General features: G+C 37.8%; 1 protein-coding gene across 1 annotated transcript; it reads right to left on the reverse strand.

Moving 5' to 3' along the window:
• Positions 1-3,161: 3,161 nt before the first annotated feature.
• opn4xa (opsin 4xa) lies at positions 3,162-13,410 on the reverse strand. Its single transcript, XM_085168707.1, has 9 exons — positions 9,288-13,410; positions 7,193-7,326; positions 5,461-5,664; positions 5,213-5,384; positions 4,318-4,479; positions 4,048-4,155; positions 3,787-3,961; positions 3,428-3,576; positions 3,162-3,303 (listed from the first exon to the last, which is right to left on the reverse strand). The coding sequence occupies exons 1-9, from the start codon at positions 9,419-9,421 to the stop codon at positions 3,279-3,281; spliced, it is 1,263 nt and encodes a 420-aa protein (XP_085024833.1). The 5' UTR covers positions 9,422-13,410; the 3' UTR covers positions 3,162-3,278.
• Between the last annotated feature and the right edge of the window lie 2,302 nt (positions 13,411-15,712).

The raw sequence follows: 15,712 nt of genomic DNA on the forward strand, positions 1-15,712 counted from the left end.
AGGCTGATACTTTTGCATGATCTTATGAAAGAAATATTTAAGCATCTGACAGGGCACTGACTTCCCCTGTTGCATCACTGAGCGATGTCATCATGTTTTCCACTAACTTGTGGCGTACCAGTGTGCAGGTCAGACATGCTGTAATACATTTTGAATGATCAGCGGAGACATCAGTGTTCCCTGCTTTGCATTTGTGGTGGGAATTTAAAAAAAAATAACTGCATTAATGTTTAAAATTCAAAATACATGTAAAATACATGTAAAATATTCACAGAGGAATCCCACACAAATTCCTTTGTTGAGTTTAAGGCCTCCTTTTGCATTGATTTGGATTGTATAACCAATAAAGCCTTTTCTCATTTTTTACACTTACATTTATAAATTTGATTTTTGTTATCATGTGGCTGCTGTAATATGGCAGTGATTTAGGTTTTAGTGTTAGTGTGCCCTCTAGTGGTCAGAAAAATGCTTCACATCCACATTCACTGTGGACTTTGACTGAAGATACCAGGTGCCCTCGGGATAGAAATTTATTTCAGAGGGTGCAATGTCATTTGAAAATGAAAGCAGAAAGGATTTGCCTCGACCTATACTTGTTTGTTACTTAAAGGCCCTTAAGCAGTTTTTACATTTCTTCACATCAGCCATATCTGGAAGGATTAAAAGGTCTAGTGTACTGCGCCGCTATATCTTAGTATGATTTAACTGTAACTGAATGAAACAGGGAGTTGTTACTTTTTTCAGCTGGAGGCAGCAGAAAACTGTTAAAAGTAATTACCTTTCTACCTGCTCTGAATGTCTGCTTCCTCTCGCTTTCATGCATTATATGCAAAAGTGTCGATTGTTATATGCAAAAAAAAGAAATTTCTTCAGTAATAAATCGCTTTAAAGTAAAATAGTGGAACAGATTTATTTTGGATGTATTTTTGCTTTAGATTGAAATAAAGATACTGAAAATCATTTGCAAAAGAGCATATGGAAACCTTTATTTATGGCAGCAAATACACACATAAGTGTGTGAACAAAGACTCGATGCATGTCAGTGATTGTGACAGTTCTATGCCCGAGAACATGTACTGACAAAACGGTGCATTTGTTGTGTCTTCTGCACATAAATTCACATACTTTGACTTGCACAATGCTTCATAATAAAAATAGTTCCCAAAATACTTCCAGTGAATAAAAGCGGTACAAAAACATTTTGATCTGACTGTGATCCAAGTTGGATCAGAATGCTTTCTGTTTCAGATAAATGTTGAGTTGCAGACTAACCGTGTCACTGTCTTCCCAGTCTTAGGTTGTAAAAATCCTAATCTGCGGGATCACAAAAACTTGTTGTTATTCAGTGTCTTTAATGCAATCAAATCAGTTCATCGATGAGCAACACTCATTATAAACAAATATATTTAACCTTCTAAATAATACAATATAGAACAGACTTTTACATGAAATACAGCAGTGATCATATTTTACTGAGGCATATAAATACATGTAGCCTTAGTTATAATGTAAACAAATGGATACAATTAGCTTCCTCATTCAGTGCTGTTTTAAAAAGAGAATCCTCAGCGTCCTTACAACAAGATGATAATAAACAAGTCCTCGGACACACACACATACACACACACACACACAAACACACACACGCAGACAAAGAAGATCCTTAACTATGCACCTATCCAGCGTTTTCCCAGTTTGAATACAATACCAGCACAGTGGCTTTGGATATCTACTGATGCCAAATATACCAAATATCTGATGCTGATGTTAAATTGACAAGCTGTATTCCTCACTCTGTGAAAGAGATTGAGAAATATTATTACATTTTTTATTAAAATGATATATCCTGGCTCCAAATGTACTGTAATGCATATATTAACAGCTTATTAAATGGCAATGAAAACAAAGTATTTTTTTGTTTTGTTTGTTTGTTTGTTTTTACATATATGGTCTTGTCTTATTTTAGCTTAGTGTGAGAGGCATTGTTATATGCTGCTGTTATTCAGTGTTGCACAAGGTTCTCGTTTTCTTGCTCTAACTGTGCACTTGTGTGTCAGTTGTGGAGTGGAGCTGGCAAGAGACTGAGATCATATTAAGTGACTAAGCCTGCAATGAAAGCTACCCAACGAGTGTTACAAATATCTGATCCAAGCGCTGGATTGGTGCATCTCTTTAACATTTAACAAGCTAGTGTTTTTGAAAGAAATCTTCACACATTAATTAACTGAACATAGTTGCAAAATTGTGACTGTAATTTAACTGCAAAATGTCTTTGGTGCTCTGCAACTTTGTTATTGGAAAATAGTCAGAATACAACCATTTGGCACCCAGTTTAGTTGGTGTCCACTGTTGCAAAGAAACGCATCACATACAAGTTGTGCTCATCTGCACAGATGGCAGTTATTTGCAAACCTTGGCGATTGCAGTCAATTCAAGTCAGACCAGAGTTGTTTGGAGACAAGTTCCTCCTATAATGTGACTCGTGTAATCGCCTTGTGGTGAAAACTGGTTGCCCAGAGGTTAAGACTGTTAAGCACTAGTTATAATGTAAACAAATGGATACAATTAGCTTCCTCATTCAGTGCTGTTTTAAAAAGAGAATCCTCAGCGTCCTTACAACAAGATGATAATAAACAAGTCCTCGGACACACACACATACACACACACACACACACACACACAAACACACACACGCAGACAAAGAAGATCCTTAACTATGCACCTATCCAGCGTTTTCCCAGTTTGAATACAATACCAGCACAGTGGCTTTGGATATCTACTGATGCCAAATATACCAAATATCTGATGCTGATGTTAAATTGACAAGCTGTATTCCTCACTCTGTGAAAGAGCCACTAACTAGTCAACCTCTGGTTGACTAGTTAGTGGCTGTAACTACTTGTAATTGTTTCTTTGTTTTGCAGTTACTGGGTAACTGTTGAGTTTTGCAAGTTAGTTGCAAGAAGGTTGACATCCTATTTTTGCGCTAGTGTTGCTGAACCATAAGTCAATTCACAGTTCTCTCTGTCTGCTTTGTGTAACTTCATTTATTTTTCTCAAAACAGCCTTCCTCCAAACATCAGTCTTTGAAATTGAGTGTGAAGATTACACTGGATGAGGACTTCATATTTTTTGTGCTTTTTTTTCTTCTTGTTTAAACTCTTATCATACCCATCTTTACATTTCTTTGGCTGATTCCAGATTGTAGATTGTCCGTATTCCTCTTCCTTCCAATTTGCAATAGAAGTCTTTTAATTGACTCAGTCAATAGATCGTGATCACAACTGTTCACTGAACCTTGCTCTGAGAATTAAAATGAAATATAAATGTAAGTGTTTTGTGGGAAAAAGACATGTTTTATCTTCAAAGCGTTTGACTTGCCAGTAATATGAATTGGAAATCAACAGTTCAAATGATTAGGGCCTACCTTAGCTGTTCCTGGCTTCGGCTTTTCTTTCTTTTTGTGTGTTTAGTCAATGACTGACACTCTCTATCCCTCAGAGTTCCAAGGGAATAGCTGGATCCCAAAGTATGACTCTGATCAATAGGATTCAGCTCCACATCATTCCAAACATGCTACAAGACACGTATGTATATCAAGGTAAGAATTTACATCTGCATATTTCCAACATGCAACTGCTCTTGTGGTAAAACTACTACAACTACTGACATATCTAACTAAACCCACTTTATATGAATGGGACGGTAATTGTATACTGCTGTAAACAGTTAACATGCTCAGGATTTTTCTCACTTTCAAAGACTAGTGCAGCATCCAGTACTCACCGTGTCAGTTGTTGTAATGGAGGAAACTATGTGCAGCTTGGATGTGGAGTCTGATGACTGTCTACTCAGCACGGAGTCCCTTAAGGAGGATTCGCTGAGCGATACTGATATGCAGTCTTTCCTGCGAGCATGGGCTAGGAAGTGCAAGCAAGGTACTTTTTCTGCAAGGGTGATCCTGTTGAAGAAAAACATGATCTTTTAACAAATTGTGCCATTACGTTTCAGAATTAGTTTGTCAGTTAATTACATGATCGCAGTTACCTGTATTTTGAGTGAATTATGGCATAGATTACAGGATTGTATATGGCTGATGACTTGGCTATAACAGCTGGGACGGCTTTGGAATAAGGGCTGAGAATGCCTCCATATCTGATGGACAGAGATGAAACATGGTAAGAGATGATCATACTTATACTGTAGCTTGAAATGCTTTAAGTAAGGGTGTTCTACTACCTGCAACTCCCTGCAAACCAGGGTCTACCAAGCTATTTTTACATATCCTAGCATTAAGTGCTAACGTATCATATTTACCCAGCCCATGCTATGAGGGTGACACATGCATAGGGGGACCAAGAAAGCACAAACACTATGATGACCACAAAAGCAATCTTGGCTAGCTTCCATTCAGTTTTGATGGAGTGCTGTTGGATCAGTTTTGACTTCCTCACTTGATTGCCCAACTGCTCCACATCTCTATAAGAAGACAAAGAATTTCGTGGTCAGTAACATATTATAAGACTTTAGAGGGTGAAATGAAGGCCAGAGGAGTGGGTCAGCGATCTACTGAGAAACTGGGATCTCACTTTGACATTTACCACCTTTTTAAACATCATTGCACATGCATACACTTAGTTTAAATTGAAGTCCCAAACTGACCAGGTGCATGTGAGCATTTACAGTGTGCACCGATCCTATGATCTGAATGATGTTGATGGCCGCAAAACTCATTTTAAATTATGCTGAAGCAGGCATGTGCTGGAATGCTTTACAGCCCAGGCAGTCAAAGGGAAAGGTTATTAGTTAGAGGTCTCACGAGCTTGCAGTAGAACTGCACTAATTGTCCTATAGGACAAATTGACTATGTACAATCCTGCAAATGTAGACAGAAACATTGAGATGCATGATCCTGCTCTGATGACCTCAGACTTAAAAACTTGAGTTTAGTCCACTAAAAACTGATGCTTGGTCCCTGGGTTGTAGCCAAAAACCCTACTTTCATCACTTCTTGCAGTACTCGCCATAAAGGTGAGTACTGTTTATTGGAAAAGGTATTTTTTTTCCCCTGGCTACATGCAAGTGGCCAGAATGGGACTTCCAGCAAACATGTATTAAAATGACTTCCTAAAAACAATATTAAATTATGCATATTCAGAAAAAAGTAATATTTATAATATTGAATATTATAAATCTATTTATTTAGATGTACCTGCTTGCTTGGCGAATTGCTAGGAACATGCAGAGGTAACAGTAGGATATAATACCAAGAGGGATGAAGAATACGAAGCAGCACAACATCAAAGTGTAACTTTTATTGGCTGGAGTGGAGGTCACATAGTCCCATGTGCACGAGGTCATCAGACCTTCTGGTATATATGAACCTTTAGAGAAAAAAAAGTATGATAAGGTGGACGCTTACTTAAAAATTGGTAAGGAGGGAAAAATTAAGTCACTTACTCCATCCTAAGAGGGGTGCGAGGCTCCAGGCTAATGAATATAGCCACACGAGGGCAATAATGAGGTAAGTGCGTCTCGCGGAGGTCCATTGTAACGCCTGCAGAGGTTTGGTGATAACAACATAGCGGTCTATAGAGATGGCCAGAAGGTTTATCATTGAGGCGATTCCAAATAAAGCACCACAGAAGGCATATATTTTACATCCTGCAGGGGGGAAAGGAAAAAAGTACACATTTATTTATTTATTTTTGTTCTCTGTTAGACTGGTGAACACATCTCCACTAAACATTTTTCCACTATCAACAGATTCTAACAAAAAAAAAAGGTGCTATATAAAGTAAGAAAGTGCATACTTTATTTATCCATTGGTTGGGAAATGTCTTCATTACAGCAGTTAAAATTAAGTTATGGTATGTAGCTCAATAAGAGATTTCAATATGATTACAATATGAACAACGTTTATGTAGATATATGTGTAAAGGATAAAGATATTTAATATTAAATGTAAATTATTTATACAGTCATGGTAAAATGAAAAGCACATCCTGTGTTAACTCTAAGGTTTTACATATCAGGACATAATAAATACAAACTGGTCCTTATCATTAGGTAGATACAACCTCATATAAGCTGCAAGCAGATCATTTATTTAATAAGAAACTAAGACAAAATGCAGAACTGAAACAGAAAATGCAGTGTGTGAAATACTAAGCACATCCTTGTTGCCTCGATATGAACTAAAAGGGAAAGTATCAGCCAGGCACTGTTAATCAGCAAATGTGAGCACCTCTATAAAACTACAAGTTTGTGATCATTTGCTGGTCTGCAGCATTCAGGTTTCCCACAATCTTCCCAGAACTCGACATTGCCCCAAGGTTAGGCCATGCAACTATGTAGGCCTCGGTTAGAACATTAAATGTTAAAGTTCATGACAATACAATTAGAAAAAGACTGAACAAGCAAGACTTATTCGGAGGGATTGCCAGTACAAGCCTCCCGGTTTCGAGTCTGTGTGTCTTCCCCTGTTGAATCTGAACAAACCGCAAGACTTGTGGAACAATGTCCTTTGGAGAGACACGACCAAAGTGTTTGGTCACAATGATCAGTAAAAGCTAAACACAGCAAATTAGCATAATCCTCATACCAGCTGTGGTGGTGGAGAAGTGATGATTTGGGCTTGTTTTGCAGCCACAGGACCTGGGAACCTTGCACTCACTGAGTCAACCATGAACTCCTCTGTTAACCAAAGTGTTCTAGAGTCAAATATGAAGCTAAAGCTTGGCAGAAATTGTGTCATGCCGACAATGATCCCGAGCACATCAGCAAATGATTAAATGTACAGCAGCATGCCTAAAAAAGAATCAAGGAGTTCCCATGACCCAGTCAAAGCCCAGACCTTAGTCTGCCTGAAATGCTGTGGTGGGACCTTAAGAGAGCTGCACATAAACAAATGCCCAAAAACCTCAGTGAACTAAAGCAACATTGTGAAGAAGAGTGGGCCAAAATTCCTCCAGAAAGATATACAGAAAAACACTGATACTGAAAACTACTACTTTAAGTTATTGTTGGTTGCATGAGCTACTGAGTCACGGGGATATCATAGCCTTTCACACACTTCTTCTTCATGTTGGCTCACATTTTGTTGTCAGGTTCTATTTATCTCATTCTAAGACCTGATATAATTATTTGTATTATCCTCTGATATGCAAAACCTTGGATGTAGGAAAAATACCTGTTATGCCAAAAATCCAACCCTTGTAAAGGGAATTGACAAAGAAGATGGGTGATTGTGTAATTGCCATGAGGAAGTCACTGACTGCCAGGTTAATGATGAAGAAGTTGGGGGGTGTCCGCAGCTTCTTGTTGCTGAAACACATTAAAAGCGATTAGTATCCCACAAACCAGTTTTACTGTCACACTACTCTTCATTGTAACATGACCGGCAGGGACATTATTACCCCACCACGGTGCTCATTGTGTGTTCATCATGAGAGCTTTTGTTTGCCCTGGAGTTGTTTGTAGACATGGTCAATTCGGTGTTCATCCAATAGTTTGTATGTTATAGTCCCACTCAACAAAGGAATTACGAAGTACTAATAACACCAAATAACAGTGTCAAATACATTTTAGATGAAATGCTAGCTCAGCTTCAATAACAATTGATTTTTTTAATGACTACCTTGTTACAGCCTAAGGACTAAATCAATCAGTTACCACATGTAAGTATTCGTTAAAAGTCACTTGCATTATTATTATTAATAAATTCTATTGTTTACTACATTACATGTTAATAGGATGTAATTATATTTTATTTTATCTGTCATAACTAGAGATGCACCAGTTACAATTTTGCCTGATTCAGAAGTTTGACTTTATAAAACTAAGAATATGCAAACAAAAACAAACTTTTCTTCAATGGAAAATATTATTTTCGCTATTGTCATTAGAATTTCAACCACTTGTATATATTTCAGAGGTTTTCCACATGATGTTTGTGATTTTTGACTAATTCTATAAGTAGAATTTATACATTAAAAAACTTCTCCACAGCTTCCTTATATCAAGTAAAATACAACAATTGTAATGGACTATATGCTACATGTTATCTAGTGCTTAAATGATAGCTGTAGCTGCACAGTAATCACAAAATCAAAACCTGACAAGCATGTCTTTGGACGGGTTCAAATCTAGAACTTGCTTTAAGGTTACTAAAGCGCCACTGTGCTGCCCAGATATTTGTTATACTCGCTAACTCATAACTCATCTAACAACACTTTAATCTCGATGTCTTTTATTCACTGCAACCTGCATCCACAGATATATTTTTTAATGCTCACACACACACATAAAGATGGACGTATCAGAGGGTACTTCAGGCTCAATATCTGGCCTGATCGAACTTCAAAATAGGGATGCTAGAACTGGAGATTGAAGATGCTTGAGAAAATTTGCACACTGTGGCCTTGTCCTCCTGTGGATCCACCGCCTCTGTAGGGTTCTGGTGCTATGAGCATATTTAAAAGTAGAATGGCAGGAAGCGCCTTCAGTTTTCCGGCCCATCTTCTGTTGAACCAGCTCCCACATTACTTTTAAGATTAGGCTTCAAACTTTCCTTTTTGACAAAGCTTATAGTTAGGGCTGGATCAGGTGACACGGAATCCTCCCTTAGTTATGCTGCAATAGATTTAGGCTGCTGGGGGATTCCCATCATTGTTGGGGTTTGTCTATATTATTTTAGGGTCTTTGCCTTACAATATTAAGCACCTTGACGTGACTGTTGTTGGAAATTGAGAATACATAAATAAAAGTGAATTGAATAGAACTGAATTCTAACAGATTGGTACAGTCTACATCTGCAGTAATGCGAATGCTGTACTGGGCAGCTGTGGTAAAGAGAAATCTGAAAGCAAAGACTTAAATATACCAGTTGATCTACAATCCCACCCTGATATACGTAATTGACAGAAATGACCTTCCTCTGCCTGGCCTCTCCCTTACAGACAGGATGAGGAGCTTGGTCATTCAGCCAGGACTCAGAATAGAGCCACCTCAAATGGCTCACTGAAATTATTTGAAATGTTATGAGCATCATCAAATCCAAATGAATAGCAGAAAATTCATCCGCCCATCACATTTTTTGTGTAACCACAATTTAAAAACACTCAGGGTGCCGTGTGAAAAGTAAATAAGACACATATTTTATAAAACACACAAAAAAGTATCAAATATTAAAATATTCCAAACTTATTTTCAGGTCCGCAAAGATGCAGCTCTAAAAGATAAACATATTTGTTCCCATGATCATTTCCATGTGTAGGGTGGCTTACCAGTAAAAGGCATACATGACCAAGGCGTTCCCGGTAACGCCCACTGTTCCAATCACAGAAACGACAAAAGCAAAGATGTAGTGAATGTGGTCCTGGACCTCCACCAGCTGATAGAAGCCACGCTCCACGTCCATTTCTGTGACTTCAACCACACAGACGTCAGCATCAGTGGATCTTTGTGCACAACGGTTTCTTTCAGACACACACACAATATTCAGCTTTGAGCTGCTTAACTCCCCAGCAAAAAATATTATGATCAACAACTATAATACTGCATGTGAGGCTGAAAACAGACTGCAAGACTGCAACACTCTACTTAGTTACTGTTTCTGTTCACTGCAATTGATTTTTGTGGATTTCTCTTCAATAATGTGCCATCTAAGCGTCATCATAGGATTAATCATGTTAGGTTTGGTGAGAACTGTTTTTTTCCTATTCCCTAAAGGTCTTGAGGTTATATTGTGATGTTCTTTTGTATCAATTGGAGGATTGTTTTGATATTTTATATACATATTAATTTAGGTTAATGTCAACATTTAAATTGTCCACATACTTTCACAAATTGAGCTTAGAGTTTGATCAGGCAGGCCATGAAATCATCCTCAGCCTCAGTTCTTCATGTCAGCTGATCCCAATGCCAGCCCACATCCATCTCACATGCTGTTTAGGCTGCTCAAAACTATTGCACATCTCCAGCCAGCTTCGTGACTCACCTCAGACCCTGCTCCTCCTTTCATGCCGAGTCTTATTTAGTCAACACGACATCTGTCATCTGCCTGCTTTGTTATATGCTGCTGCTCTTGGTTTTCCACATACTATAATTCTTCTGACTATAATGCTCCTGAATGATTTTTAGTGACTGCTTTATGTCAATTAAAAAATAAGTCAACTTGAATCCTTTTTTAATTTCTTTTAAAATTAGATCCCTCATTTTAAAAACACTGCAGTAAACTGTGATGGTAAATTCAGTTTTTCAGTCTAGTTCAGTTTTATTTATAAAGCACCAAATCACAACAACAGTGGCCTCTAGACACTTTATATTGTAAGGTAAAGATCACTGCAATAATTGCTGAACATCAGTGTATGTGCAAGTTGATTTTGTAAACAGCAGGTGTTAGCATATAGCTTAAAGCTACACTGATTTTGGGGTAGCTTTAAATGTTTTCACACTTCCTGTTCATAGCTGCCGTTTCTTACATTTAGCACGCAGTACGGAGTAGTTAGCACCAGCTGCATTCCCACTGAAAACTGTTTAGGAGAGGACACCGTTGTGTTGTGACACTGGGTAAAACCAGTGCACTAGGAAGTATCTAGATTAAAAACTCTATTATCTAGCTGCTTTGGAGATTTCCTTTCCTGCATGCATCTTTGTTGGTTAATCTATAGAAAAGCTCAGAGCTGAATGCACATTTGAAAACTACTTTAGAGAGCACGTCTGTACACTTTTAATCTTATGGGTATATCATGGGGCCATGTGTATTACCAACAATGCTGCTCAAAAAACAAACAAAAAAAATAGTGAGGGGAGCTTTTCTTTCTCAGGGTTACTGAGCAGATGTATAGAAGTTTATAGAAGGATCTGAGGTTGACATCATTGGGTGGGGTAAGAAATCAGACACTAAAAATTTACATCTGGCATCTCGCTTTATTTTGTTCAGGTTGCTCTGATTTTGTTAGCTTTGTACATTCTGAGACTTTTTAACCCTCTTTAAATTTCTTAATTTCTTTGATTTAAGATTTAATGACAGGAGAAATTGACCATTAGCTCAGTGTCTCCTCAGTGTTGGGACGCACACGCTTCCCTATGGAGTGGAATAAGAACTCATGTCTGTTAATATATATGCACCACAAAAATCTTCTATACAGTCCAGAGCTTTCATAAATCCGGTTATTCTCAAGACACATATTTCAAAATTGATGTCTCTTTGGGAGCTGAGGTTTATGGAAGCATAACAGCATTTTGTTTAAATGTCAAATTATAGTTTTTTCTGTAAATAAGAAATGTTTATTACACAGATGGCATAGATGAAGTCCTGGAATTTCTGATTAAACAGGGTTATGTTTTGTTAATGTAATGGAGTTAATACCATGTAATATTAACTGCATCTTCAGAATAAGAAGAAGTTAGCTACCGGTAAATCTGACACTTTACTGCATTAATAATTTGATTGTTTAAGAACAAGAACATTGAAAATTAAGTTAAGTGATAGCACGATATTTACTCAGTCACAGCTGTGGTGAGTCTTATTGATATTGCATAAATTGTCTTTTCAATGTTGTTTTTGCACACCTTTTAAAATCCACTAAATGTGTTTATGTTTTTGAAATGATGGAGCTGAATTTTATTTTGTGCTATTAACCATAATCATACACATAGACATGCCACAGAGTGGGTGGAGTACACATAGACATTCACTGTATGAAACCAACACGTTGATCTCTTGCTATCCTCTCAGCAAAGTCTTTGTGCGTCAAAGGAACTTAAAATGACCGCTTACTTCCCCACATTAGGCATCAAAGCATTGTTTCACATGAAAGGCTCAAGTCCCATAAATTGCATGCACATCTAATCAATGTCACTGCTGAACTTGCATTGTCTGCTTCACGTAGTGCTCCTTGCTGACAGGGTATGCATCTGTCCTAATTCAATTACTGCTCATGAGTATTTATTTAAATCCTAAATAAGAGTTTAAAGAAATCTCCCTGTAATAACAGTAATAATTTATTTAAATAAACTTCAGAGGAGTTTGCTCCATACTACTCATGCAAAACTTAGCTAAAGCTAAGCTAAATTAACAGAACATTACTTTACCGTTTTCTCCAGAAAGCCCCTGTGTTCTGCGGCAGTGAAGCTGCACAGTGTATAATAGTGAACACTCCCCCCCAAATCCAAATGCAGGCTTCTGCTGCTGTCAGTGCTGGATAGAAGATGAGAATACCCAGAAGGGCAGAAAGCAAGCAAGCAACGCACTGACCCAACCTCCCCTGCAAGCCTCCCATCACACACAGCTCTCTTATGGCAAAACACATCGATCAAGCTGGTGTGTGATGCGTGCATGAGGGTGTCCATGTGCTGCTGTTCATGTGGCCGGCGCGGTCAAGTCAAGACATTACACGTGACAGATTTTTGTGTCTTTTCCAAATTTTGTTTTCCTCTCATGCACATTAATAACTGCATGTCTGATACCCATTGCTGGAGGCACAACGTGAGCCCCACATCTAAAGCTGCTTTCAGAGGAAGTGAGGAAATGACACACCCCAGCTCTCTGCTGCATCCCATTGGTGCTTTGAGAATTAGGGAGAGACAGATTGGGGTTTTTGAAAAGCAGCAGACCACTTACAAAGTGTCATACATGTTTCCTGCTCATCCTTGTGTAAAGAGAAAATGCTCAGATAAAAGCCTCTCAGTGTTTACCTCATGCTGCCAACTGTAGCCCATCCTCATCTATACCACCTTTTCTTCTCTGTTGAGACTTAGTATGGTTACATTCTAGCCAGAGGAGGCTAAGCCTTTCACACTTCTGGGTCACTGCACTTCCTAGCGAAACCTAGCAATATGTGCCAATTTCCAACCACTTAGCCTCACTAATAATAACCCCTGACATAATACCTCAGGGAGGCAGATGTTAGTTGTTTCATGCACTTTTGTCGGGGATTTTTGTTATTTATCTATTTGTTTTGGGGGCGTTCTTTGGCGTTTTTTCCATGATTTTCTAGGTCAAACGATACAGTTGTGATGACCAGCTGATTCACTGGAAATGCTTTTAGCGTCTTGGGTACAAGGCTTCACTGTTCTCAGCATGTAGATGAGACAAAGAAAGCTTTCAGCAATTCTATTCTGTTAATCAGAAAGAAAAAAAATTAATGTTTCCAAGTGATGGTTTTCCAGGAGGGCAACTTAATGTAAACATTCAGTTCGTCGAAGCAAACACAACCTCATTGTTAACTGGAAAATTTTAAGGTGATTTTTGTCCAGAGAGTGAGCATGAGCACGACTATTTTAAGCTGGGAGACTCTAATGTGCTGCCATATTGTCCGACTTTTCTATGGCACAAGGAAGATGCTGCACCTTGTGAGTAGCAGATGTGTTGATCACTAACACTGTTTAGACCAAGAGGATAGTATTATACATAAGTATGTGTTGGTTTACAGCCATCTCAAGAGCTGAGATGGCTGTAAACCAACACATACTTACGCTGTAAAATTCTGCCTGTTAAGTGTAGATGTAAGAGTCCAACTGAGGTCAAGGGTTGGAAATTAGCAATAGCTGTAAACTGTCCGTATTGGAAGTAGTAGTAGTTAAACTGCATTGTTGATATTAAATAATAATAATAATAATTAAAAAATAAATAAATAAATAACAAAGCACTTGTCAAAGTCATTCTAGAAGAGCTGATGAAATAGCTGGTTGTTTGCCACTTTTGCCTCTGGTCACCCTGCCACAACTATCAAACATCTAATTACTGTCAAAGCAGTCTGTCACCTACGTCACCCCGTCTAACGTGTGAAAAAGACAAGCACGTCCGGCACTGTACACTTCAATGAGGTAGCTTGTACTTGAGATTTAATGTGCCCGAGATAAGCAGTAGAATGAAATTCAAGATGATGTGCATGTAAGAGGACTCCTTAAGTAGGTCTAAAAAAGATATTAAATAAAGTACTCACTTAATAACAATGAACCGTTTAGTTGTATGGCACTTATAAAAATCAGAATCACAAAAATCAAAGTAAACCTATGAAAATAGACCATGCAGGATCCAAATGGAATGTCAAAACTAGAATGAGATACAATGTGATTGTAACAAATAGGTTAAAGTTAACATGAAAATCAAAATTTTAAAATAATAAGATGAAGTTAAGCTAATAATGTCAAAAATGTCAATCAAACTAGCTTCTCAGTCTTGATACATTGCCTTAAATTTAATGCTATAAAAGTCTTAAGTTTTCCTGTTTATAAATGCTTTTAAAAGGTGCACTCTGTGGTGTCTGTTCACAGTACTTTTTCAATGTTGCTTTTATGGCTGCCAGTTGTCGCAGGATTGCTTGAACTATTGTTACTGCATTAGATTTTCTACCAGGCTGATTTTTAGCTGAATTTTATTTACTTTTTTCACTCTGTGTAGTCAGCTTTGCCCATTAACTGTTGCTTTGAACAAGTATCTTTCTTTAGTATTCAGTAACACTAACAAGTATTGACATGTACTTTGACATGTATGAATCTGAATTAGGGAGTTGTTATCTAGATGTAATGTGTTCTCCCACTGGGAACCCATACTGTAACACTTGGGGATGTCAGCGTTACTCCAGATTTGGATAAGCTCTGTTGTCCTGTTGTTAAGAGCTCACAGGAATGAGATGTTATTAATAAACCCAGTGGCACAAAGGACTCTTTAACGAGCTGCAATGAGAAATCAATAAATTGTAGGTATTGATTGTTTTACCTAATGTCATTTGCAGTGAAGACCGCTTTTAGATTTTCTATACAAGCATGTGGATAAAAAAGCATGGACACATATGGTACTAATAATTTTAAAATCAGTTCTGCTGTAGTTAGAATAATGTGTTTTGTTCAAAAGGGGCTGTTTGCATTGGACTTCTTTACATAGCAGGTTGCCAACAACATACAGTAAGCAATTAATTATATTAATGGGGTAAACATTATCATAGAGGACGCCAGACACTATGTGGGGAATGCCATGTCTCTATGAGCTATTATCAAGATTGCATTAATAGTTTAATATAATATGTTGTAGACATTTTGCATGAAACTACTAGAAACACAGAAGATATGTAAGGTGCTAAAATGAAAGTTTTCATTGACTACATGGTCAGTGTTTGGGAATGCACAGAGGTTCTCTGGGAGGTCAACAGTCTCTAGGCCTGTGTGAATGGGGCTTTAACTTTCTGCTTCCTTGCTGTGATGCATTTGCTCCATATCCTCTTTCTCTTCCTGTTAGCTGGTGGTCTCAGTCTAGATAATACAAAGCCTCCCATGTGCCTCCTGATGCTTGCTTCATCCAGTGGTATTAGAACTTTTTGCAACAATTACAACACACAATCTAAAATCCAAATTGTTAAACTCAACTTTGCTATATAAAATTTATTGTATCAAGGAACTGCTGTGTATAGTCAGTAACCTCAGCACCAGTTGGGAGCCCATATTGTATTGTAAGAGGTTATTAAAGGTGAAGAGCATGGATGTGTGTGTGTGTGTGTGTGTGTGTGTGTGTGTGTGTGTGTGTGTGTGTGTGTGTGTGTGTGTGTGTGTGTGTGTGTTACTCTGTACATGAAACAACTTTGTAGAAAACCATTTTCCTGTCAAAACATTAACAAACACAACCAAAGTTTTATTAACAAACGAATTACTAACATCCCTCTCTATGATATTGATTTATTTTCTTACAGGATTAAAACTGTAAATTTTA

The sequence above is a fragment of the Neolamprologus multifasciatus genome, chromosome 7, assembly GCF_963576455.1.
Source record: "Neolamprologus multifasciatus chromosome 7, fNeoMul1.2, whole genome shotgun sequence".
Taxonomy (NCBI): domain Eukaryota; kingdom Metazoa; phylum Chordata; class Actinopteri; order Cichliformes; family Cichlidae; genus Neolamprologus; species Neolamprologus multifasciatus.